We start from the raw sequence: 23,813 nt of genomic DNA, 5'->3' as shown, positions 1-23,813 counted from the left end.
CTCCCTCCTTCCCTCCTTCCTTCCTTCTTTCATTCCTTCCTTTCTCCTTCCCTCCTTCCTTCTCTCCTTTCTCTCCCTCCTTCCCTCCTTCCTTTCTCCTTTCCTCCTTCCCTCCCTCATTCTTTCCTTCTCTCCCTCCTTCCTTCCTTCTTTCATTCCTTCCTTCCTTTCTCCTTCCCTCCTTCCTTCCCTCTCTCATCCTTTCCTTTCTCCCTCCTTCCTTCTTTCCCTCCCTCCCTCCTTCTCTTCCTCCTTCCTTCCTTCCTTCCTTCCTTCCTTCCTTCCTTCCTTCCTTCCTTCCTTCCTTTATTTCTTCTTTTCTCAGCCTCCATGTTGGAGAGGTAGATTAGAAATTGCACAAATAAAGCGTTAGAACCTGGAATGAGCCTGGTGCCCCCAATTTAGTTTTTCCCAGCTCCAAGGAATGCTTAACACCCAGAAGCATGAACCAGTCTGGAGGCTCACTTCTAGTTCTGGCTGGGTTCAGGACATGGCATCGGAACAGGTTTGAATCTTGGCTCTGTCATTACTATCATACCTTTTTGCGCCTTAGCTTTTTTTTAGTAATAAAATGGGGATAATCATATTTGCACATGTGAAAAGACCTCTGTGAGCTGTAAAACTATGTGTGAATATGAACTGTTTTATGAACTATTACTTAGTAACAATGACAGAGAAGCTTACCAGTAGATAGTTTCTTTCTCTATAAATCCATTACGTTCCAGGGAAGGTACTACATTTCCAAGAATTTCAGGTGTCCCACTAATAATCTATGAATCCATAGCTCTGAGAAGCACTTTTCTTTTTTGTGGATGTGACCATCAGCAGCAAGCACTTATTCATCACCAACTGTATGCAAGGCATTGGAATAGGCACCAGAGGTAAAAAAACTAAAGCAAAAGTCTTTGAGGAACCCACATCCTTTTTTTTTTTTTTTTTAAGCCCTCCCCTTCCCACTTAGAATCAGTCCTGGGTATTGGCTCCAAGACAGAAGAGCAGTACGGACTTGGTAATGAAGGTTAAGTGACTTTCCCAGGGTCACCCAGCTAGGAAGTGTCTGAGGTCAGAATGGAACCCAGGACCCTCTGCCCCCAGGCCTGGGGCTCTATCCCCTGAGCCGCTGAGCTGCCCCTTAGCCCCTCTCCTCTCTAGATGACACTTTTCAGGTTGGTTCTCCCATACATTCCTCTCATCTCATTCCCTTTCCATCAGTGACTCGCTCTAGACCACTCACACCTCTCCTCTCTCCCCATCTCAAGGCCAAGGATCGTGGCTTCCGTGGAATGAACACACGTTGCTGCCATTTTAATTAAACTTCCCCTTGGTCGTCCACCAACCTCAGGCCATCTTTGCAGGGATGTGGAAGTGGGTGGAGACAAGAAGGAGAAAATGGAAACTTTGCACTGTGTGGGGCTGGAGGACATGAGAGTTTTAGCTGGGAAAAGTTACAAATATTCCCCTTTGTATAGCGAGCTTCAGGCCTTCAGAGGGCATCCACGGCATCATTTCATTGTACTTTCACAACAGCCTGGGGAGGCTGGCCCTCCAGCTGTTATGTCCACGTTTTACAGATTAGGAAACTGAGGCTCCACAGAGGTAAGTAAGCCCAGGATCCTACAGGGCCTAAGTGGTGGGGTCAGGATTCAAACTCAAGGCTTTGTTGCTATTTGCTCTCCAGGAAATCCAAAGTCCAGTCCCAGCCGTGATCCTTACTAGTCACACGGCCATTTCCTTTCTCTGAGCCTAAACTTGCCCCTCTGTAAAATGGGAATGGTGGAACCCTTTGGGCCAACTTCACAGGCCTATTGGGAGGCTTAAACAAGATAATGCTTGGAAAGTGTTCCTCAAACCTTGGAGGGTCGTGGAAACCCCGCCATCCTTCTGCTCGTGACCAGTGACAATGGTGGCCTCCCTCTTTTTAAGTAAACCTGATCCAGAATGTGAAAGGCTCACGGAAAGGACACTTCCTAGTTTAGGAGATGATAAATTCGACTCTTGGCTGGTTGACGCCTTACGACCCAGACCGGAGGAATCCAGTGATGTGGCTGGCTGAACCAAATTCAAATGTAATTGGAGATTATTTAACAAAATTAATTAAAATGCAGCAGACAGGGGACAGCTAGATAGTTCAGTGGATTGAGAGTCAGCCCAGGAGAGGTCCTGGGTTCCAATCTTGCCTCAGCCACTTCCTAGCTGGGTGACCCTGGGCAAGTCACTTAACTCCCATTGCTTAGCTCTTGCCGCTCTTCTTCCTTGGAGCCAGTACACAGTATTGATTCTAAGAGGGAAGGGGAGGGTTTAAAAAAAATGCACTCCACAGTAGATACGGGCCAGTAGGTGCTTCAGGGATAGAGGTTTGATTTGAGGTCAGAAAAACTCATCATCTTGAGTTCAAATATGGTCTCAGATATTTACTACTGTCCGGTGGCCGGGGGCAAATCATTTGACCCTGTTTGTCTCAGCTTTCTTATCTGCAAAATTATCTGGAAAAGCAAATTGCAAACACTCTGGAATCTCTGCCAAGAAAACTCCAAATGGGGTCACAAAGAGCTGGACGCGATGGAAACGGCCATAGATAATGTTCACGTGTGGTTTTCTACGCTCAGAGGCGGCCTGCGGGGATCCTCAGGGCTCCCCGTTCTCTCTGAGTTTGACTGCACAGGCGTAGGTGGGGGAGTGTAGAAGGTAGGGACCTTCGCCCCGTTTGGTTTCATCCTGCCCCTTTACAGATGAGGCCACTGAGTCCAGGACCCTGTTTGAATGCACGCCGCTTATGATGGGGATTGTTGCTCGCCTCGCACACGGTAGTTACCTAATAAATGCGTGATGGGCGCAGCCGCTCGGGCCCGAGCTGAGACCCCAGCTCCGCTCTCTTGGCTCCTGGACCCATCCTGCATCCACTAACCCAGAGGGGTGCCTTTAAGTCCTCACCCCCCAGAGCAGAGAAAGTATGGTTTAATTTGGTTTGGACACATCTTCTTGGGACTTTGTCCTGCCTGAAATAAGACACAATGATACGGTGCTGGTGTGAGAGAAGGACGTTCTGATCCAAATGGGCCAATTGCCAAGCTGCCATTGTTCATGAGCCTACATGGCTGTTTGCTTCCGACACTGCAGAAGCTAAAGTCGGCCCAGAGGATGACGGAACCTTCTCCACATCCCCCAAAGGAGCTGCACCCACTAATGGAGAAGACTCTGGCTCTGGGTACAAGGAGGAGGGCAGGCACTGGGCATTTGGGATGTGTGCAGAGCCTCCAAGCATGAGACCCCTGAAGAGGGGGAAGAACCAAAGTGGGCCACGAACCCAGAGCCTCCACGTGGAATCATCTGCTCCAGAAGCCTAGTAACCAAAGCTGAAACTCCGGGGGAGGATGCAAGGGGAGGAATCCTAATGGCGATGCCCCCACTCTCTGTGCCTTAGCTCCCTTATCAGGGACCCCAGCCCCGCCAGACAGGGGACTGTATGCCTCGTCATTCCCATTTCACACAGATGAAGAAACTGAGACCTAGAGAGATCGCAGAATTTTACATAGTTAAGAAATGGTCGTGCCAGGCCTCAAATACAATTTTTCTGATGCCAAGTCCTGGTCGCTTTGTCTCTTCAGAATTTTCTTGCTAACTTTGTAAGAGTTGACAGAGACAGATCTAATAAATGAGCTGGGAGTGGTTTATAGAATGGCTCATTTCCTTTTAATTCATCTTTGTTTACTAGGCTTCTGGAGCAAAAACTGACAAACAAGAACCTTTCCCCTGATGTAGCACAGGGTGACTGTGAAAGCTCTCTCTTCATTGACTTAAATTGATTTGGAATCATTCTGTGGACAAATGCCACCAAGAACTACTATTTATATAATACACTTTTTGGTTTGCTCAGCGCTTGACATTTATTAGCTCATTTCAAACCTCCTCACAGCCCTGGGTGGTAGGAGACTGACTGACAGGCCGGGGATTCTCCAGCCTGTTCCTGAAAGAAGGTTCCTGGGCTTAGATCCGCCAGTCTAGAGCTCCCAGGCCAGTGGTCTGTCCTCAGCATTCTGCTCCCTTCAATCTTCAAGCAGAACTCATGTGCTGCCAGTGAACGCCCTCCTTGGCTCTGTATCCCTCTTAGTTACTGAGATGCAGGTTTGGGCCGCCAGATGCTGCCGTGCCTGCTGAAGGGAGTGAGTGACCCCGCCATTAGTCACTGAGTGTGCTGTGCCTCTTCTGGGGTCCTTGGTGTTCGCCTATAAAACTAACCCCCACAAACAACTGCACAGTACCTTCCACGGGGATCATCAGAATGTTGGCCTAGCACTACACCTGTAGGATGATGATGGAGTCCTCCGTGGTAGCCCTAGATCTGTGGCGCCTGGGTGTACAGAAAGGATTCTAGGGGATCACAGCCAATACCTGTCCTAGGCCAGTGACACTCTCCCCCTCGCACATACCCACACACTGAACACGAACTTCTCAACTCCTAGTATAACAAGAGAAAAAAAGCTCTGAGGCCTGGCCTTTGCCCTTGGCTCAGGTTTAGGGCACAGCCAGGCTGGGCTGCTCTGTCCCAGTCTGGGCCAAAGGAGACGAGGGACAGCCTAGGGAGAGCCTCTAGACTTCCAAGCCATTGGCATTCAGAGAGGGAGAGAGAGGCCTGCCTACTCCTGCTGCTCAAAGCAGCTCCCAGGATCTCCGCAGGCATCCCCTTCAGCACTGGCTACTCTGTGGAGGTGGAGGCGGCCTCCTCATTGGAACCAGTTTGTCTTTTAGGAACTGGAAGCCCTCTCCCTCAGCACCAGCCTCCTCGACTCCTCTGGGATCCCACTTCTGGAGGAAGAGAAGCTACACTCCCTCAACAATGGAACATTTTCTTGTCAAGCCTTTGGTCCATTTGGGAAGAGTGCTGAGCCTCCATGGAAAGACAATGGGCTATTCTAATTAATGCCCCACACCCATTCAAACATCTGAAGATACCCTGCATTAACATGGGCACTGAAGGGGATGGTGGAGCTGGGGGCATTGCTAGAAGCTAACAGTGATTGTCTGGTATTCCAAAGGAAGTCAAGTTGGATACAATCCCTAAGACAGTGACCAACATCTCACATCAAGAAGGAAAACTGAGTCATCCCCCTCCCCATCCATTGTAAGGAGGTGCTATTGGAATAGGGGGCCCAGGCCTTTGAAAAATGAGTAACCACGCCAGAGATCCCCAGCCAGTGGGTCAATATGGAATGAGAGTGCTTTCTTTTTAATCTAGTTGATCCCCATATCAGGTCTTTTAGCAAAGAAGGGACTGTGACCAGCACCTCTTGTTTACCAAGAAACATTACTATCAACACCATCTCCCAAGGAAGGAAGGAGGGAAGGAAGGAAAAAAGGAAGGAAGGAAGGAAAGAAGGAAGGAAGGAAGGAAGAAGAGAGGGAGGGAGGAAGGAAGGAGGTAAAGAGGAAGGAAGGGACAGAGGGAGGGAGGAAGGGACAGAGGGAGGGGGGAAGGAAAAGGAAGAGGAAAAGGAAAGTCACAATAAACTACTTGTGGTGATGGGAGCCTGAGTGGACATTGTTCCACATTCACTGCAGATAACTTGGCTTGGGACAGAGTGTAGTGCCTACACAATGCACTTTTCCCCAGAAATAAAGGGGAAACGATGGAAGTGATTTGCAGAATTTTAAGATTCTTGTTTGGAGAATGAAGAAGGTGGAGTCCTCCTCACAGCTCTTTGTCTCTAGGCATGTAGCTTTGTTAAGACTTGGTTTCATCATGTAGAAACTAAAAGATTTGGCCAAGCAGGTAGTCCTTCACATACTCTTTGCTTCAGATGGTTCTTGACATGGCACAGTGGCAGAGCGTCCTCGGTCTCCAGATGAGTCCATGAGTTTGGCCAAGAAACTTTGATCTCCTTAAATGGCCTGCCCCAGACTCAACCCAAGACAGAAGCTAGCCTTTTTTCCTTTAAATTATATCACTGGGTTGGCTTTTGTTTTAAGAAAAATGGAACTTTTGTGACTGTTGGTATACAATGTGTTCCTATTTGATGTTTCTAATGTAACACTTAAAAATTAATGAGAGAGAAACTTGTCCTACACTGGTAGCCATTGACATGTTGCATGGCTTAGCTTCAAAGCCGGCCCTTGATCATCACAGGAGCTGGTAAGATTCTGGTCCTTGCAGTTAGTAGCTGCTTATTGATTCATTCAGTTAACTGGAATTTGTATCAGAAACATGGCACCCAATTCCTTTTAATCTATGGCCCCTCCGAGAGCCTCTCCTAAATTTCACAGAACTTTTCCATTTTTTCCGCTGTGAACACCATGTAGTTTAGGAATAGGGAACGCAGCAGTGTCTTGGCTTCCTAATTCCTTTCTTCAGAACCTCAGAGCACTGTCTGGGGTGGTTAGCGTTCTCATGAAGCCGCTGGAGTCACTTAAGGATAATGTCCACAGGTACCTTTTGAGGAAAATGAAATCCAAACCCTCAGATTTCCATGTTTTGTAGCCCCAAAGTACTCAGAAGTAGCATCACAGAAACCAGAGCTGAAAGAAGTTACAGAACATTAAGGCCAACCTCCTTGTGTCACAGAGAAAGAAAGGAGGGCCTCACTGACCCATGAGGCAGAGAATGAGTGAGTAACAGAACCAGCACTTGAGTCCCAGGCTCGAGGGCTGGCCCGGAGCTCTCTCCATTTGGCAGCACTGCCTGTAGAGCCTTTGGGGCAGGACTTTCTTATTTCAATGACAAATTTGTGAAAAATTACTTGAGTGTGTTTTTATTCTGAGTAAATGTCAGATCTGTGAGTTTATCAACATTCCAGCTCACTGTCTGTCCTACTAATGGTCTGTTAACGTTCTTTCTCAAGCAGATGTCTAATTTTGAGTGAAAAATTCAGATTTACTAATCATAGCACAGTATAGAAGGAACCTTACAGATTTCCCAGGAAATGCTGAATGTTTTGTAGCGTGTTCTGTGGGACAGCTAGGTGGTGCCATAGTGCACAGAATGCCAACCCCGGAGTCAGGAAGACTCATCTTTCTGAGTTCAAATCCAGCCTCAGACACGTATTAGCTGTGTGAGCCTGGTCACCTACTCTTGTTGGCCTCAGTTTCCTCATCTACCAAATGAACTAGAGAAGGAAATGACAAACCAGCCCAATATCTTTGCCAAGAAAATCCCCAGTGGGGTCGCAGAGAGTCAGACATGACTTAAAGGACTGAACAACATAAAAATGTGGGATTAGACAAGTAGCATGAGTGTGTCTATGATGTAATGGAAAATCCACAAGGTTTTGGGCCAGAGAATCTGGTTTCTAATTTTTGGCTCTTCTTCTTCAGTAAGAGACTCATTGGCCCTCGACTCTTGTGTAGCCTGGGGTGAGTGAGCCATTTCACATCCCTAAACTCAAGTTTGTTTATCTCTAAACTTAGGGCTTTTGATGAGAGGATTCCAGCTTGACTTCAGTTCTGCTAAGTTATGAGGGAACGACAACCTTGTACTGCAAAGATCATGGAAACCTTGCAAGAGGAGATCTAGCGATGAGAGCAGGAACACGCAGGAGGCTGGGATTAGTTGTCTACCCATATTCTCCTTTAGCTTTTCCATCTATACAGTGGGATCATTTAGTCTCTTATTACAGCTCCATAGACCAGTGAATCTGCCCTCAGGAAGGGTGACTGCAAAGTCCCTTAGTATTTCCCAAAATTCCCTTTAATCTCTCCTGTGCCTCCATGTTTGCGTGGTCACATTATTTTATAGTTGACTCTAACTCCTCTCTCTTCCTCCTTTTGCTCTTGGGAGTGGGCTGGTTAGTACCTTTTAGTTAGCTTTTATGTTCGTTTATTATTAATAAAAAAGTATAAAATGTAATAGTTATTGGATATTGACTTTAAAATCCACAATATCTTCAAAAATAAATACATTACAAGTTAGAATGTAAGTCTAGAAGATGAGCACAGAGTGCTGGGAGATCAGTGGAAGGAATTTAAGGATGATGAATTGGCAACAGTCTGTAAAGTGGACTGGAGCGTTCTCTTTCCTTGAGACCTTCCTTTGAAAATAGAAGCTTTCTGGGGCAGCTGGGCGACTCTGTGGATGGAGATACGGGCCCAGACACAGGAGAAGGTCTTGGATTCAAATCCGGCCTCAGACACTTCCTAGCTGTGTGACCCTGGGCAAGTCACTTAATTCCCATTGCCTAGCCCTGACTGCTCTTGTGCTTTGGAAGTCCTACCCAGGACTGATTCTAAGATGGAAAGTGAGGGTTTAAAACAAAAGGAAAAGAAAATAGAGCCTCTCCCATCTATGCATCTATCCTGTAATGAGGCTATCTATAGAGAAACACACATACTGGGTTCTTTTTTCTCTTCATCCATATTGAAAAGCATAATCCACACACACGTGTGCCTGCGGGCACGAGCCCCCTCGGTGTGGTCTCTGTGTGTACTTGCACGCGCGTGTGTTCTGTTGAGACAAGGGGATGCGCTTTGTCATCCTTCTTAGCTCGCACAGCTCGCCTCCTCGGTGCATTCCGAGCACATCCTCTTCCTGAGCCACTGGGTGGTGTTTGGGGGTTTCGGTCAGGGGCCTCCCACGCCGGGCGCTTTGGCAGCTTCGGGGCTTCTGTGTTCACATTCACAGAGACACGGACTGCAGCCGTGTGGACTGTCCCTGAGGGGGCGCGCCATGCTGCTGGAGGCAGCTAACCTGGGGGGACGGTTGGCCGGGCAACAGCACCCCTTCTTGGTGCGCCTCCGCCTGCACCCAGGTGGGCCCTGGGAAGTGCCGGGAAGTGAAATTCCAGAGGATGACAGAAGACGTCAGGGCGGGCTCCCCAGGCTGAAATGCCGCCAGCCATCCCTGCATCCCGCTCAGTGCAAGCCCCCGGGGGAACCGGGGAACCGGAGCCCAAGCAGCGGCAGAGTCCCCGGTGCCAGCCTCATCGGGCTCCTTGGGGGCCCCCACAACGGCCTTTCCTAGGAGCCTGCGCTTGAGACAAGTGAGCAGTGCTGGACTGGCTTTGGAGGCCTCCTTGTAACGAGCCAGAACCCGCCACAGGAATAAGCTTGCTGTTTGCCAGCCGGTATCAATGTTTAAAAGCGAGCTCTTCAGACCCCAATGCCTGCAGAGAGGACATTTGACAGCCTGCGTCCCAGGCCCGCCGGAAATCCATCTGTCTTTGCATTTGGGTGTGCAGAGGCACAGTGTTTAGTGGCTGCTGCTAGGCAGTGAAGGGTGTGTGTGTGTGTGTGTGTGTGTGTGTGTGTGTGTGTGTGTGTGTGTGTGTGTGTGAGAGAGAGAGAGAGACAGACAGACACAGAGAGACAGAGAGAGAGAATTTCTCTTCCTTGTATCTCCCACAGTGCCTGGTATTCTGAGAGAGGCATCAGTCAATATGTGTGAAATCCATTCTGATCTCTAGAAGCTCTGCTCTCCAGGAACTCCCACCTTACTTTCTACTGATGGGCAATTCTCTCTGTCTCTGTCTGTCTGTCTGTCTGTTTCTGTTTCTCTGCCTGTCTCTCTTTCTTGTCTTTCTCTCTGTTTCTCTGTCTCTGTGTCTCTATTTCTCTCTGTCTCTCTCCCTGTTTCTCTGCCTCTCTCTCTTGCTCTCTGTCGGACTCCCTTTGTCTCTGTCCGTCCGTCTCTCTCCCTGTTTCTCTGTTTCTGTCTCTCTTGCTCCCTGTCGGACTCCCTTTGTCTCTGTTTGCCTCTGTGTCTCTCCCTTGCTCCCAGTGTGTCCCTCTACAGGTCTCCATGTTCCCTTTCTCTCTTCCTCTTTGGGTTTCTGATCAGCCACTTGTGTTGGGCCTGTTCAGTGCAGAGGCTGACGCCAGGAACGAGAGCCAAGCATACAAAGTCACGTATTCTCTTCCCTCACGGAAGGCGCAGTCAGGGGCAGCCAGGTAGCTCAGTGGATCGAGAACCAGACCTGGGGAAGGGAGAGCCTGGATCCCAATCTGGTCTGACATACTTCCTGGCTGTGTGACCCTGGTAAAGTCACTTGGACCCTATTGCCTAGCCTTATTGCTTGTCTCCCTGGAACCAATCCACAATACTGGATTGATTCTACCACCAAAGGTAAGGGTTTAAAAAGAAGAATTTGCAGTCTACTGAGAGAGCCATTGTGGACACGAATGCACATAATGCAAGATGGGATGGGACAGGGAAAAGGAGAGGTAGAGCCAGGCTGTCAGAGGGTCTCCATTGGCCGTCAAGCTCACACTGTGCCTGACCAATGGTGCCCTCCTCAACATGGCTGGAAGTGGTCATCCAGACGTCATTGGAAGAGCACTCCAGAGGGCAGCCCACTATTTCCCAAGAACTCTTTCAGCCCGATCTCTTAGGGAGTGCTTCCTGGAGGGGGTGGCATCTGAATTAGGCCTTGAAGGAAGATGTATTCTGAACTGTGGAGAGGAGAAAGGAGGGCATCTTCCGCAGTCTGATCAGCAATTGAAGGGCCCGTGCCAAGCCCTGGAACATGAAGGTGCCGCAGCCCTCAGGAAGCTCACAGTCTACTAAGAGCAAAAAATGTAGATGTGAATAGCAGATTCCTAATGATTTGAGTGGAAGGGAGAAAACTAGGCAATTAGGAAAGGTTTCCCTAAGGAGATGGCACATTAGCAGAGCCTTGCAAGAAGCTAGGAATTGCCCTCCCTTCCCTTTCATCTTACAGTAACTACTTTCTGGTTCATTTGATTTTATTATCTCCAATTTACTCTGTACCTCCATATTACTTGTCTCCCCCCCCCTTAGAATGGAAGCTTCTTGCATGTAGGGATCATTTTATTCACTGTATTGGCATCCACAGTGTCCAGCACAATGCTTAACACATAGCAGGCACTTCCCAAATATTTGTTGATTGACTGATCAAGGATGAGGAGAGAGAGCATTCCATGTTTGTAGAACAGCCTAGCAAAGGCACGGAGGTGGGAAATGAATGCTGAATTCAGGGAATAGGGAGAATTCTATTCTAGCTGCAACATAAAGGAGAGTCCTATGTGTTAAGTCCACACAGGCGTTCTGGAGTCAGACTCTGGGGCCCACATGCAAGCTGTCCCTCACACCAGCCGGAGTTGGGGGGGCTGACATGGTCGGATGGTGCATTGGCACAGCTAGTGTGCCAGCTCGCAGGCTGGAGGCAGCATCTTTAGTTCAGTTCAGCAGACATGCTCATAGCACCTCATGTGTGCCAGGCACAGATTGGGAACTGGGGACTCAGGAGATAATGTCAGAAACTAAATGTCCCTGTGACCAAGAGCTGGCATGTTCCTGGAGGAAATCAAGGTATACACAGAGGAGTGCACACAGTCAAACAGGGAGAGGGCAAATGCTCAGCAATTTCAAGGGGGAAATCAGGAAAGGTGGGTAGGAGGTAGCCACTGAGCGGGGCTTTGAAGGAATACTACAGGGCAGAAAGGAAGAGGGGGCACGTTCCAGGTCTAGCACTTCCTTTGAAACTACCCTTCCCCCAACTTAGAGGTTGGGTCCTCTCGGGGGGAACAACAATGAGCTCAGAGTACTCTATAGGCCCCCACTGGTGTACTTACCTTTAATCATCAGCCAGTAGACATGATTAGCTCAATTAGCTCAAATGATTAGCTCATGTAGCTCAAATCAAAGATGTTTACTAAGATGGCAAAGTAACAATAGTAGATATAAAACCTTCCCCTCCTGGGGTCCCTTTCCCACACACTTGAGCAGTGTCTAAGGGAAGAGTGTGCATACACATAAGAAAGCCTATATTTAGGAAGCTCATACCTCTAGCACTGCAGGCTCTTGCCTTCTTCCTTCTTCTGGTGGCCTCATGTTGCTCCACCTGGTGGAGACTGACCAGGCAAGTGGTTCAGCTCTCCATCTTCCTCCTCTGCTCATCTCAGCAACCGATGGCCAAGGTTGGTTTTCTCCACTTGCAGAGCAGATCTATCTCCTATTTCAATTCACTGCGTCCTCTTCAAATGAAATGACATTTATTAAGTGCCTGGCACACAGTAGGTGCTTAATAAAGGCTAGTTCTCTTGTCTCCCCCTTTTTGCAGGATGCATGGTCTCATTGGGAAAATAGCTGTGCTGCGAGAAATGATGGCCATTGGGCGCCAACCCAAATGATTCCCTCACAAGGACTGGGTTCTTCCTCCACAGCTGATTCTCTTCTCTGCCACTGCTAGAGATTACATTCCTCCAAGCTACATAGACTCATTCCCACTGAGTGTTCTTGCTTTTAGAGAGCTGCCAGGGCCATGACCATCCCTCTGCCAGCCAATGACTGGCCAATCTCTAATGCCATCTATTTTATCAGAGGATTTACTCTTCATAATGGGCAACAGAGTACAGAGCCATCTTTACCTTTTGTTTCAGACTTTGGTGCCTGGTTGTTTCTGCTTTCTTTCCCATCTCTCCTATGATTTCATTCACTGGGCTAAGGGAAATGGGCTCTCTGGGGGTGTCTCGCCTGCATTTCCCCAAGCTTGGGGGTAGGAGGGGCAGCTATTTGAAAGTAGAGTTGAGAAATTCAGTTTTGTACAGGGGAATAGCAACGAGGCCAGTTTCCCTAAAATGTAAAGCACACAAAGGACAGTCAAGTCATGTCAGTACGTAAAGGTGGGCCAGGACCCCATCGTGAGGGGCTTTAAATGCCAAACAGTTTTTATTTTATCACCTAGGCCACAGGGACCAGGACAGTGCCAGGGCTGGACCTGCACTTGAGAACATCATTTTTGTAGACTACTTAAATTAAATCCAACAGACCCTTATTATGTGCTAACTGTATGCGTGAGATTGTGCCCCAGCTATAAAGAAGATTGTTCCTGCCTTTCTTCCCGTTGCTTCTCCTGCATTAACACCAGGCTCTTCCCCCACCCCAGAGATCCTGAATTCAGCAAGAATTGCTCCTCTTGGGTGGGACCTGCAGTTGGGTCCCCTTCAACCTTGCTAATTACAGCCATGGAGTTAGGGAGGCACTGAGCCGGAAAAAGACAAATTAATATTCACAATGAGTGAATTGGAAGGGTGACTAATTCCCTCATTTCCATTTAAAAGATAAGAAACCGATAGGCATAGAACTTGGAAACCCTTTGTCTTCTGACAGATTACTGTATATCCAGCCTTGATATTAATTGGATAATTAACTTTGATGATTTACTTGAAGGGCTTCACAATGTGAAAGTGCCCCAGATCTTGGGCTACACTTAAGAAAGCGGGTCATTGCCACATAGAGAGTCTTCCCAGCTTCCAACCTTTTGGATAGACTGTAGGTAAAGCCGTCCCTTGGGAAGCGTCGTACTCCCAGCTAATGGCATTAGAGAACAGACCCCGAGTCCTCGGGAGGTTGCCATTTCCTTTCCCTCCCAACCCTCATGCCCTGCTCTGCGTCTGTACAAAGATATCCGTGTGCCACGGCATGCCTCTGTAGACGAGGGATCCCAGGCTGGTGCCAGGCCAGGTGAGCTGGGCATTAACAGCGTAGCATTATGACATTGTCCCAGGGGCTGGCAGGCAGGTGGAAGGCTCTTTTGGGGCAGGGATCGGTTGCTTTTTGTAGCTTTTTCTTTCGAAGTACCCAGTTCAGGACCAAGCCCATAGTAGGATCTCATAATTCAGTGGACTTGACCTCCGATAACCTGAACCTTTAATTTTAGGAATTAAATTAAATTGAAGTCATTTGAGGATCTGATTCACATTTGATTAAGGCAAATAACTCTTGCTTTTGCAGTAGAGAGAAGACCATGTGACTCCAGAAATCCAGAAATGACTTATTGGATCAGGTCTTTGAGATCCGGCTTTGCTAAATGAGCTGGGAATTGTGCTTACCTTTTCTTTTTCTTTTATCTTCTATTCTAACCTATTCAAATCGTATACGGCGAGCTGACATCTTTGCCACCTTCCTATATTTCTGTCACTTGAATCATTAGAGAGGCTCATTGCTCCCCAGTTACCTGATGTAAGTCAGGAGTGGAAAGCTTCCCCCCCACATTTCTAGAACCCTGTTATTTTCATTTCCTGTCTAAAAGCTGGATGGCATCACTTCTGGCTCCTGACAGAGGTACGGCCATGAGAGTCACAATGGCCAGCCGCTGTCCTCCGGCACCACGAGTGCACCGGTTCTCTCACCGAGCCCTGGGAGATCAAGCAGAGTCCTGGGCCACAGAACCTCCACCGCTCCAGCCCCCGACCTCTCTGGCCGGGCGATCTTCAGAGCTTCCTGGGGGAGCCTGTTCTATTTTAGGTGCATTCCAGGGGAAAGAAGTATACATTTGGGTGTAACTTCACAGCAGAGGAAAGAGGCCCAGAGCGGTCAGTGACTTGTCCAAGGTCATCTAGAGCACATAGCAGAGACGACGTTTGAAGTGGGGTCCCTCGATTCCAAATCTAGTTTTCTTTCCATGATACCACACCACTGCGTCTTGCTTACGGTTTCCCAGGGAGTATGTGGCCGAGCCAGGCCATCCTCTGGGGAATGAAGCCATGGAACCCTGGAAGGAAAGGGACTCTCCAACTTTCAGGCCAAACCTGAAGGGCGAGTGGAGCCAGGCGCCTTCTCCCCGTCCCCTGGCTCTAGTCACGGCCTTCCTTCTTTGTCTCCTTCCTGGCGAGTCTCTCCTGGAGCATCCTAAATGCCCCAAGCTCCGCTGCGGGATGATGCTCTGAGTGTCTAACTTGGTTCCCCGGTTCTGCCTCTGCCTGGCTCCCGAGTGCATCCCTCACATTTGGCTTTTCTAAGCAATGACTGATGAAGGAGCCCGTGTGTGCCGGACCGCCACATTTGTCATCGCGTCTGGGCTCCCCACCAATTCCTCTCACAATGGCCCTGGCCAGAACCATTAGGGATGGCAGCGCCTCGCACCTAACCATCCATCACCAGAGCCCCCTCTCTTTGCTCTTTCATTTTCATATTTGCAATTATTACTTCCCCCTCTCAGGAGCACCATTAATCTTGCCGGCCGCTTAAGGATTCACTGCTGAGATTCCTGCACAGGCTCAAGAAGCCTGGGAGGAGTTCTGTCACCAGGCTGTGTGATGAGCCCGCGGATCCCCTCGAATCTGTGACCCCGCAGGGAGGAGGCGAGCCACAGGGAGGCCAGGTCGTGCCCACAAGCTGCTCGGGCGAAGGGCTGCTTTCCGCGTCACCGTCCGTCTGGCACAGACCTCTGGGAGGGGCGGCCTGAGGGCCGGCGAGGACGTGACCTGGCCTCGTGCGGCCCGGCGGGAGGCTGGCGGAAGGGCGCCGACAATGAGGGCCTCACTAGGCCTCCATCTGCTCCATCAGGTTTCCTCCAGCTGGATGAAAGGGGCCGATGGAAGGTTTGGAGAAGAATGGAGGGATGGCAAGGACCGGGGACCTTCTTACAGTGTTTCCTCAAAGCCGAAAGAGAAAGGGAGGGAAACGGGAGGCGAAGGCCATCGTGCCCTGCCCACGGAGCCAGCGGGGACACGCGTGTCCGAGGAGACGTGAGCACCCACACGTGCCTCGGGAAAGGCCGAGCTGGGAGGTGCCCCCGATGATCTCGGGGGGAGAGCAGGCCAGAGGAGCACTTTCATGGTGCAATCAACAAGCGTTTATGAAGTCTTGGCCTCGTTCAGAGCCCGCTTGGTGAAGGGGAAAGATGCAATCGGGACACGGTTCCTTGTGTCCTGAAGCAGAGGCTGCTGAGGATCAGTCACGCACACAGGCAGCCCCGCTATGAGATGATGTATTAGAAGCCCATCAGGGGATACAAATACTTCTGGGGGGCAGACGGAAGGGCACCCCCTCTCTGTCCTCAGAGAGGGTGCCTGTGAGCTGAGAGGGCGAGGAGAGCCTGCCACCGAGGATGTGCAGGGACGGATAGAGATGGGGGTGAAACCAGAGGCCCGGCCGAGGGCTCAGGGCTGGGACCTTCATTCCCAGGGGGCTCCCCACCCCTGGGTCTCAGTGCCAGCGCAGAGGGGAGCCCCGCTCGGCCCCCACCAGGGCTTTAACGAGGCCGCCCTCCAACTCCTCCAGGGACGATGACTTGAACAAGAAGGAAGCGGCTGTCCCTCAAGCTCGGCTCCCACCGGGGGCCGGACCCCAGCGGAGAAGCACGTCCTCGGGGCGCCCTGGAAGAACGAGGGGCAAACTCGCTCACTCTCACCTTCTCGCCAGCCTCCCTGCCCGGCTCCCCCTGAAGTCCTCGGCGGCACCTCCACGGAGGCTGCCAGTCACTCTTGAATAGGAGGCTCGTCGCCAAGGGAAACGATCAATCCCTAACGGTACCAGCTCCCATTTGGCAGCGCCCCTTCGGCCAGCCCGGCTTGGCTCGGTAATTAGGTGTCTGATAGATGTCTAAAAGTCCGAAGAATAGGGTCCATTTAGTCGTGTCCCCTCTGAATCATTTCCCGTGTCTCCATGATCTGGGTGAGACCTGGAGTCCCAGAGATCTGAGTTCAAATCCAGCTCAGATACTTACCAGCTGTGTGAACTCTGGGCAAGTCACTTAACTCTGTTTCCTTCAGTTTGAAACAACTCCTTCCCAGGGAGGATTGCTGTGAGGATTAAATGAGGTCCCGTTTGAGAAGCATTTAGCAAGATGCCTGGCATGTAGTAAACATGTTGTGCCCAACTCCTGGTGACCCCTGGATGGGGGGTTTTCTTGGCAGGGATACAGGAGTGGTTTGACATTTCCTTCTGCTCATTTGATGGATGAGGAAACTGAGACAAACAGGGAGAAGTGACTTATTTAGGGTCACACAGCTAGGAAGTTAGATTTGAACTCCAGTCTTGCTGACTTCAGATCCAGCATTATCCACTGCACCACCCAACTGCCAGAAAATGCAATATAAATGGTAACTATTATTATCCTCCTAATTATTCAGTAAGTACAGACCCATTTTGAGTCTAGGATCATCTTTTTTTTCCCATTCGAGATTATTTCCTTTCCATTTGATATAGAACTTTAAAAAAATGTTTTTCAAGGAACCTAAAATTGTTTTTCCTTTTTAAAATTCCTATGGAATGTTGTTCCCTATCCTTGTGATCACCAGGGCGACATGGAATAACTTTCCTGACCACGTGGTCAGCCATCTCTAGTCTTGTGGGATCCGGCGTGTTAGCCTTTCCTCACGGACCACTCGACGTGTTTTGGCGTGATTTGGCACCTGCTCACAGACCCGTGTCCTGGCCTCCGCCCCCTGCACAGCGAGGGTCCCACCTTGGAGATTCCTTGATCCCGAGTCCCTGGCCCAGAGCGCCATGTCCTGCGGTCCCCAGCCCACGCTCAGTTCCCTCCGACCCATCTCCCTCTCCAGCTGTCCCCCTCCGCCCCTGCTGCCCCATGGTCAGGCTCCCTTAGGTCTTTGCTTCCCCCAGTAGGTTGTGAGCTCCTTGAGGGTAGGACTGTCGTGCTTCCAGTTTAATCCAGCCGTCCTTAGCACAATGCGGGAGACACGGATCTGTTTATGGCTTTAGTGCAGGACCGCAAGCCCGGCTTCTCGCCCCGTGGGCAGAGCCGCGTTCTGAGGCCGGATCACTGACGGCGGCAGGACTTTAGAGTCTGACGGGTGCTTTCATCTGTTCAGGCGTTTTCTCATCCGTCAGAATCGCCCCAATAGGCTGGCCCTGATCCTGAGGGCTTTGTGTCTCGGGCCTCCGTCCCCGCCGCTCCCTTGCCAAGTCAATGCCCGAAGGCCCTGCATTTTATGATGCCCCCATCTTTACCCGGCTGCACAGATGCGGCCTCGTGCGCAGATTTCTTTTAACCTCAGACTGATTTTTATTGAGATTCATTTTAAAAGGGGTAGATACCTTTGTAGCCATCACAGCTTTTCCTAGAGTTCTGAGATAGCCTTTGATCGGGCAATCAATCGTCTTTCTGTTAGGAAAATTGGACCAGTCAGAACATTAACTCCTCGAGGACCAAAACTTCAGCTTCTGTCTTTGTGTATCCCCGTCTCGTAGCCCAGGGCCTTATGAGCACCTCTCGCTTGTCTGAGAAGGCCCCGAGTCCCCGTCTCAGCCAGGCCCAATCCCCCCGCCAGGCTGCAGGGGGCTTTGGCCTGCTTCCTTTTCAGCCTCAGTGGGCTCCCCTCTGCCTGGGCAGCCCAGTGACCGGCCTCTCTCCCCGCCACGCCTCGAGGCTAATCCCACGAGGGCCACATTGAGCGCAGACACAGACCATCGCAGAGATCGCTGCAGCTCAGGAGACCCCACCAGTGCCCGCCACTGTGCCCAGCGTCGATTCTGAATAAATGTGGCCTTGAGTTTGTTAAATTAGCTTCCGATGAAAAATTGGAGTAGTGGGTGTGATTTGTCCTGGGAAGCCTGGCCGTTTCAGGGAGATCGAATAGTGTGAAATGGAGAATGGTGACTGGGCAGTGCCAGGCCTTACCACCATGGCAGGCAGGGAGGGCTGTGAGCGCTGCACCAAGCACCTGGCATTGGAGAGAAAGGGGGCATCACATCCTTCCCAAAAGATCCTGAAAAGCAGAGAAGGAACCCGAGCCAGGCCTGAACCCCCCCCCAGGGCCCACTCTCGCCCTCTAGCCTCAGCTGGCTCCTCTGCCCCTTCTACCCCTTGTTCCTCGATGGCCTACAAGTAGGGAGCCTGTATGCAGACCAGGAGAGTAGGGATAACAGACCGACCAAACGATGACAATACTTCTGTGGCACTTTATGCTTGCAAAGCACTAAATCGCCCTTACTGCGAGCTCGTGAAATAGAGAGAAGCCCGCTCAGTCAAGTCCTCACCCCTTTCCTTCCTCCACGTCATACATAAGCTTCCAAGAGGTGACAAAGAGCCAGAGGAGGATTCCTCAAACACAGATTTCTGTGCATGGCCGAGAGGAAGACTAGAAGGCCCAGCTGCCGCCCAGGCCACTGGCAGCCAGGAGGGCTCTGGACAGAACGTTACCTCCCATTTTGTGGATGAGGACACCGGCTTGCCCAGGGCCACCCAGCTAGAAAGTAGCAGTTGCAGGACACAAAGTCTAGGGCTCTTTCCAGTCACCATGTGTCCTTCTTGGCACTCTTGGGACATGTAAGGCAGGACCTCATTTTGCAAAATTTGTTTGATAAAAAGAGCCTTAGTGTTAGGGCTAAGCTAATAGATTTTCTGGTTTTACTGTCATAGTTTGGGATTCTTGGCTCCTTTGTGCATCCCCTTCCCTGCCCCAGCTGAGAATAAGAGCCGGGAGCATCCTATCTGAGTGCCCTTTGTCCTGCCCCGAATCTGCTCGGATCCCCTTCTTTGTGGCCCTCTCAGGACACGGTGGAAGCTTCCCCCTGCCTGCCGGCCCTAGGAATCATGAGATCACGCCGTGGTCTGAAGGGAAGGAGCCTCTGCACATTATCTCCTCGGCAGCCTCAGCCGTTTGGCCAGCCGTGACACTCAGGATCTCTTTTGGGGGAAGCTGCTGAGAGCGGGCAGTGCTCTGTCGGGCGCCCTGCTGGCCGCCATTGTCCGGCAGCAGAGACACGGGCGGCAGGTGGGCCTTCTAGCCTTCCTCCCGGTCGTGCACAGAAATCTTTGTTTGAGGAGCCCTCCTCTGGCTCTTTGTTGCCTCTTGGAAGCTTAAGACATGGAGGGAAGGGAAGGAGGGGTGGGGAGAGGAGTTGACTGAGTGAGCTGGCTGGAGTTCAGATCATTTTGCTCTAACCAGCAGGCAGTTCCTTTCACAAATCAACGAGCCCTGAGTGGCCATCATTACAGCAATAGCCTTCTCCTAACAAGCCCAGATGGGGAACGCTGGGAGCTGAAGGCAAATCCATTTTCTTTCTGCCCTCCCCCTCCTCAGCCTCCCTCCTGTCCCCTTCCCTCTGCCTCCTTCTCTTTCATCCTGTGCCCTCTCACCATCTCTCTGTCCCTCTCCTTTTCTCTCCTCCCTCCTCGTATTTGTAAAGCCCTGTCACCGTGATCGCCTGATTTGCATTCCACGGCCCTGGGAAGATGGCAGCTATTGTCACCCCATTGTACAGACGAGGAAAGTGAAGCAGGCAGTGGTGAAGGGATCTTTCTGGAGAGTCCTTAGAAAGATAAACGCTACAGGTGCCTCCTTTGTCTACAGCACAGCTTCAGGGATGGCAGGAAAAAGCTGCTGCACAGGCAGAGGTTGCTCTGAAGAAGAAACTTTCAAACTGGAATGGCTTCCCGGTAGCCTTCCCATTCGTCCTCCTTGAGCAGCAAGCCCTTCTCTGAAGACACAGACCGATTCCTTTTACTTTGAACCCGTACCTTCTGTCCTAATAGTTCCAAGGCAGAAGAGCAGTAAGGGCTAGGCAATGGGGGTCAAGTGACTTGCCCAGGGTCACACAGTGAGAAGTGTCTGAGGCCAGATTGGAACCAGGACCTCCCGTCTCTAGGCCTGACTCTCCATCCACTGAGCCGCCCAGCTGCCCCCGTGGCCAGGCCTCCTTGATGTAAAGAGCATCTCTTCCACCGTGCCCTCCCACCTCTCTGAGTGGAAGTCAGAGACATCCGGGGATGGCTGGAGTTGAGGAGGCTGAAACCAGAATACTGAAAGTCACTGACACAGCTGTGAAGGTGGCCAAGGATGGTAGAAGGAGATGGGGTGGAGAGCAAGCCTGGAGGATGTGAGATGACTAGGACAACGGTGGAGGGGCTGGAGAAAGGGAGCCGGGGTCTAGGGATGTGGACATCCAAGAAGTGGACTGCTTGCTAGATGATGGTGGCGAAGCCTATGTCAGCCTCTGGGCCACTTCCTGGAAGGACCTTTACTGGACAAGGTGCCAGGCGCTCTGTGACTTGTGATTATAAAATCTAGGAATGATCTAAAGCTGGGAGGGTTTTAACATGCTGATTAAAGAAGGAGAAACAAAAGGATCTTCAGGGGCAGCTCGGTGGCTGAGTGGATGAGAGCCAGGCCTGGAGATGGGAGGTCCTGTGTTCAAATGTGGCTTCAGCTACTTCCTAGCTGAGTGACCCTGGGCAAGTCACTTAACCCCCATTGCCAAGTCCTCACGGCTCTTCTGCCTTAGAACCAATATACAGTGTTGATTCTAAGACAGAAGACAAGGGTTTGTTGTTGTTGTTGTTTAAGGACCTCCAGAGTGGGGAAGGACAGAGCAAATTAAATAAGGTAAAACCCAATGAGGGTAAACGGAAAGTCCTGCAGCTGGATGAGAAGAATCAACAGACAGCACAGGGATCGGGAGGGAGAGGTATGTTTGGGTAGGAAGTGAATCAAATGCTCACTGGAGGTACACTGAACAAGTCTGGGGCCACATGGACGAAATCCCCATGGGGGGAGGTGGCAGCCCCACTGAGCTTGTCCTGGCTTGGGCATAGGCCATGGCCTGGGCACCCCTTGTAGAAAAGGCACAGATGTGTGGGCACTCTCATGGCTCTGTAGAAAAGGCACAGACATGTGGGCTCTCGTGACCCTGCTATGGGAGATCATTCAACGTGGTCTGACACTCTGGGCCTTCATCACGGCCCACCATGTTGGGTGTGTTGGCTAGCTCTTCGTGGATGGGTCCTCGGCACCTGCCAGCTGGGGGACTTCATGAGGGCAGGACCGGGTCCCATCCATCTTTGGCTCCCCTACCAGCCTAGCTTGGCCTGCCAAGCCTTGGATGTGGGAAGTGCAGAACAAAACGGTTTGCTGCATTAAAATGAAAGCCCATAAAAGCGCAGGCAGCTTAGGCCTTCTAGGTCGCCAGGGGCAGGTGTCGGTGGCGGCTCTGCCGGCTCTCTGCGGTCGTGCGCTCGCCCTGGCCCTCCTCCTGCTCTTCATGTCCGTGTCGCCTTACTTCTCCCCAGAGGGAGGGGGAGTGCAGCCTCGGGTGTCCTGCCCTGCTCTATCAGGCAGGCGATGGCGGAGCCCGCGCTAGAACAGGCCAGCAGGCTCTCTCTCCGGGTCCGGGTTCTGGGCGTCCCTCACCAGCTCCGTGCCGGCCCTCGTAGCCTGCCTACTTAGAACTGAAGGGCTTTTTGCTGGTGAATAAAATATCCAGAACCAAACCAGAGACGTCGGTGGGCCTGGCCGAGAGGGGACGTCCGGCAGCCCCAGTTGTGCCTCCGGCACGTAGAGTCCCCACAGGGCAGACAAAGAAGCCGAGGCTCCCCAGGAGTCACGCTGGGGACGTGCCCGCCGCGGAGGCTCTTGTGCCCGCCCGGGGCCGGGGAGGCCGGGGTGGGGGGGGCCGCGCCGTCCTCGCTCTCGGCTCATCTGCCGCTTCGCCTCTCTTTCAGGGATCATCCACCAGATGAAGGGCGACTACGAGGCGGCGCTGAAGCTCCACAAGACCCACCTGTCCATAGCGCAGGAGCTGAACGACTACGCGGCGCAGGGCCGGGCCTACGGCAACATGGGCAACGCCTACAACGCGCTGGGCCTCTACGACCAGGCCGTCAAGTACCACCGGCAGGAGCTGCAGATCTCCATGGAGGTGAACGACCGCGCCTCGCAGGCCTCCACGCACGGGAACCTGGCCGTGGCCTACCAGGCGCTGGGCGCCCATGACCGGGCCCTGCAGCACTACCAGAACCACCTGAACATCGCCCGGGAGCTGCGGGACATCCAGAGCGAGGCGCGCGCCCTCAGCAACCTGGGCAACTTCCACTGCTCGCGCGGCGAGTACGGCCAGGCGGCGCCCTACTACGCGCAGTACCTGCGGCTGTCGCCCGAGCTGCAGGACATGGAGGGGGAGGGCAAGGTGTGCCACAACCTGGGCTACGCCCACTACTGCCTGGGCAACTACGAGGAGGCCGTCCGCTACTACGAGCAGGACCTGGCGCTGGCCAAGGACCTGCACGACAAGCTCAGCCAGGCCAAGGCCTACTGCAACCTGGGCCTGGCCTTCAAGGCCCTGCTGAACCTGAGCAAGGCCGAGGAGTGCCAGAAGTACCTGCTGTCGCTGGCGCAGGCCCTCAACAACCCGCAGGCCAAGTTCCGGGCGCTGGGCAACCTGGGGGACATCTTCGTGTGCAAGAAGGACACGGGCGGCGCCATCCGCTTCTACGAGCAGCAGCTGAGCCTGGCGCACCAGGTCAAGGACCGGCGGCTGGAGGCGAGCGCCTACGCGGCCCTGGGCACGGCCTACCGCACGCTGCACAAGCACGACAAGGCGCTGGGCTACCACACGCAGGAGCTCGAGGTGTACCAGGAGCTGAGCGAGCTGCCCGGCGAGGGCCGCGCGCACGGCCACCTGGCCGCCGTCTACATGGCGCTGGGCAAGTACACGATGGCCTTCAAGTGCTACGAGGAGCAGCTGGAGCTGGCGCGGAAGCTCAAGGACCCGAGCGTCGAGGCGCAGGTCTACGGCAACATGGGCATCACCAAGATGAACATGAGCGTCATGGAGGAGGCCATCGGCTACTTCGAGCAGCAGCTCGCCATGCTGCAGCAGCTCAGCGGCAACGAGTCCGTGCTGGACCGCGGCCGGGCCTACGGCAACCTGGGCGACTGCTACGAGGCGCTGGGCGACTACGAGGAGGCCATCAAGCACTACGACCAGTACCTGTCCGTGGCCCAGAGCCTCAACCGCATGCAGGACCAGGCCAAGGCCTACCGGGGCCTGGGCAACGGGCACAGGTGAGCCGGGGAGGCCCCCTGGGCTGGGGAGTGGGGGAGGCCCCCAGGGCCAGAGAGGGAGGAAGGGGGAGGCCCCCTGGGCTGGGGAGCGGGGGAGGCCCCCAGGGCCAGAGAGTGAGGAAGGGGGAGGCCCCCAGGGCCAGAGAGTGAGGAAGGGGGAGGCCACCGGGGCGGGAGGAGCGGGGCTGGGGCCTTCCACACCCAATACATGCGGGGAATGGGGGGTCTGGGCGGCTTGAGCGCCCAGAGGGTACCCGGAGGGTTCAGAGCTTGGCGGCACCCCCCGCCTCTCTGATGGCGTCTCCCGTTTGGGGGGTCCCCCAGAGTCTGGAGCACCG

General features: G+C 52.4%; 1 protein-coding gene across 1 annotated transcript in view; it reads left to right on the top strand.

The window, feature by feature from the left end:
* TTC28 (tetratricopeptide repeat domain 28) overlaps positions 1-23,813 on the top strand; it is a 664,121-nt gene that overhangs the window by 506,088 nt on the left and 134,220 nt on the right. The window contains exon 7 of the mRNA XM_044685476.1: positions 22,134-23,475. Within this exon, the coding sequence (XP_044541411.1) occupies positions 22,134-23,475 (1,342 nt within the window). The remainder of the gene's footprint in view (positions 1-22,133; positions 23,476-23,813) is intronic.

Source organism: Gracilinanus agilis, chromosome 1 (genome assembly GCF_016433145.1).
Source record: "Gracilinanus agilis isolate LMUSP501 chromosome 1, AgileGrace, whole genome shotgun sequence".
NCBI classification, from domain to species: Eukaryota; Metazoa; Chordata; class Mammalia; order Didelphimorphia; family Didelphidae; genus Gracilinanus; species Gracilinanus agilis.
This window is presented reverse-complemented; position numbering and strand designations above follow the sequence as displayed.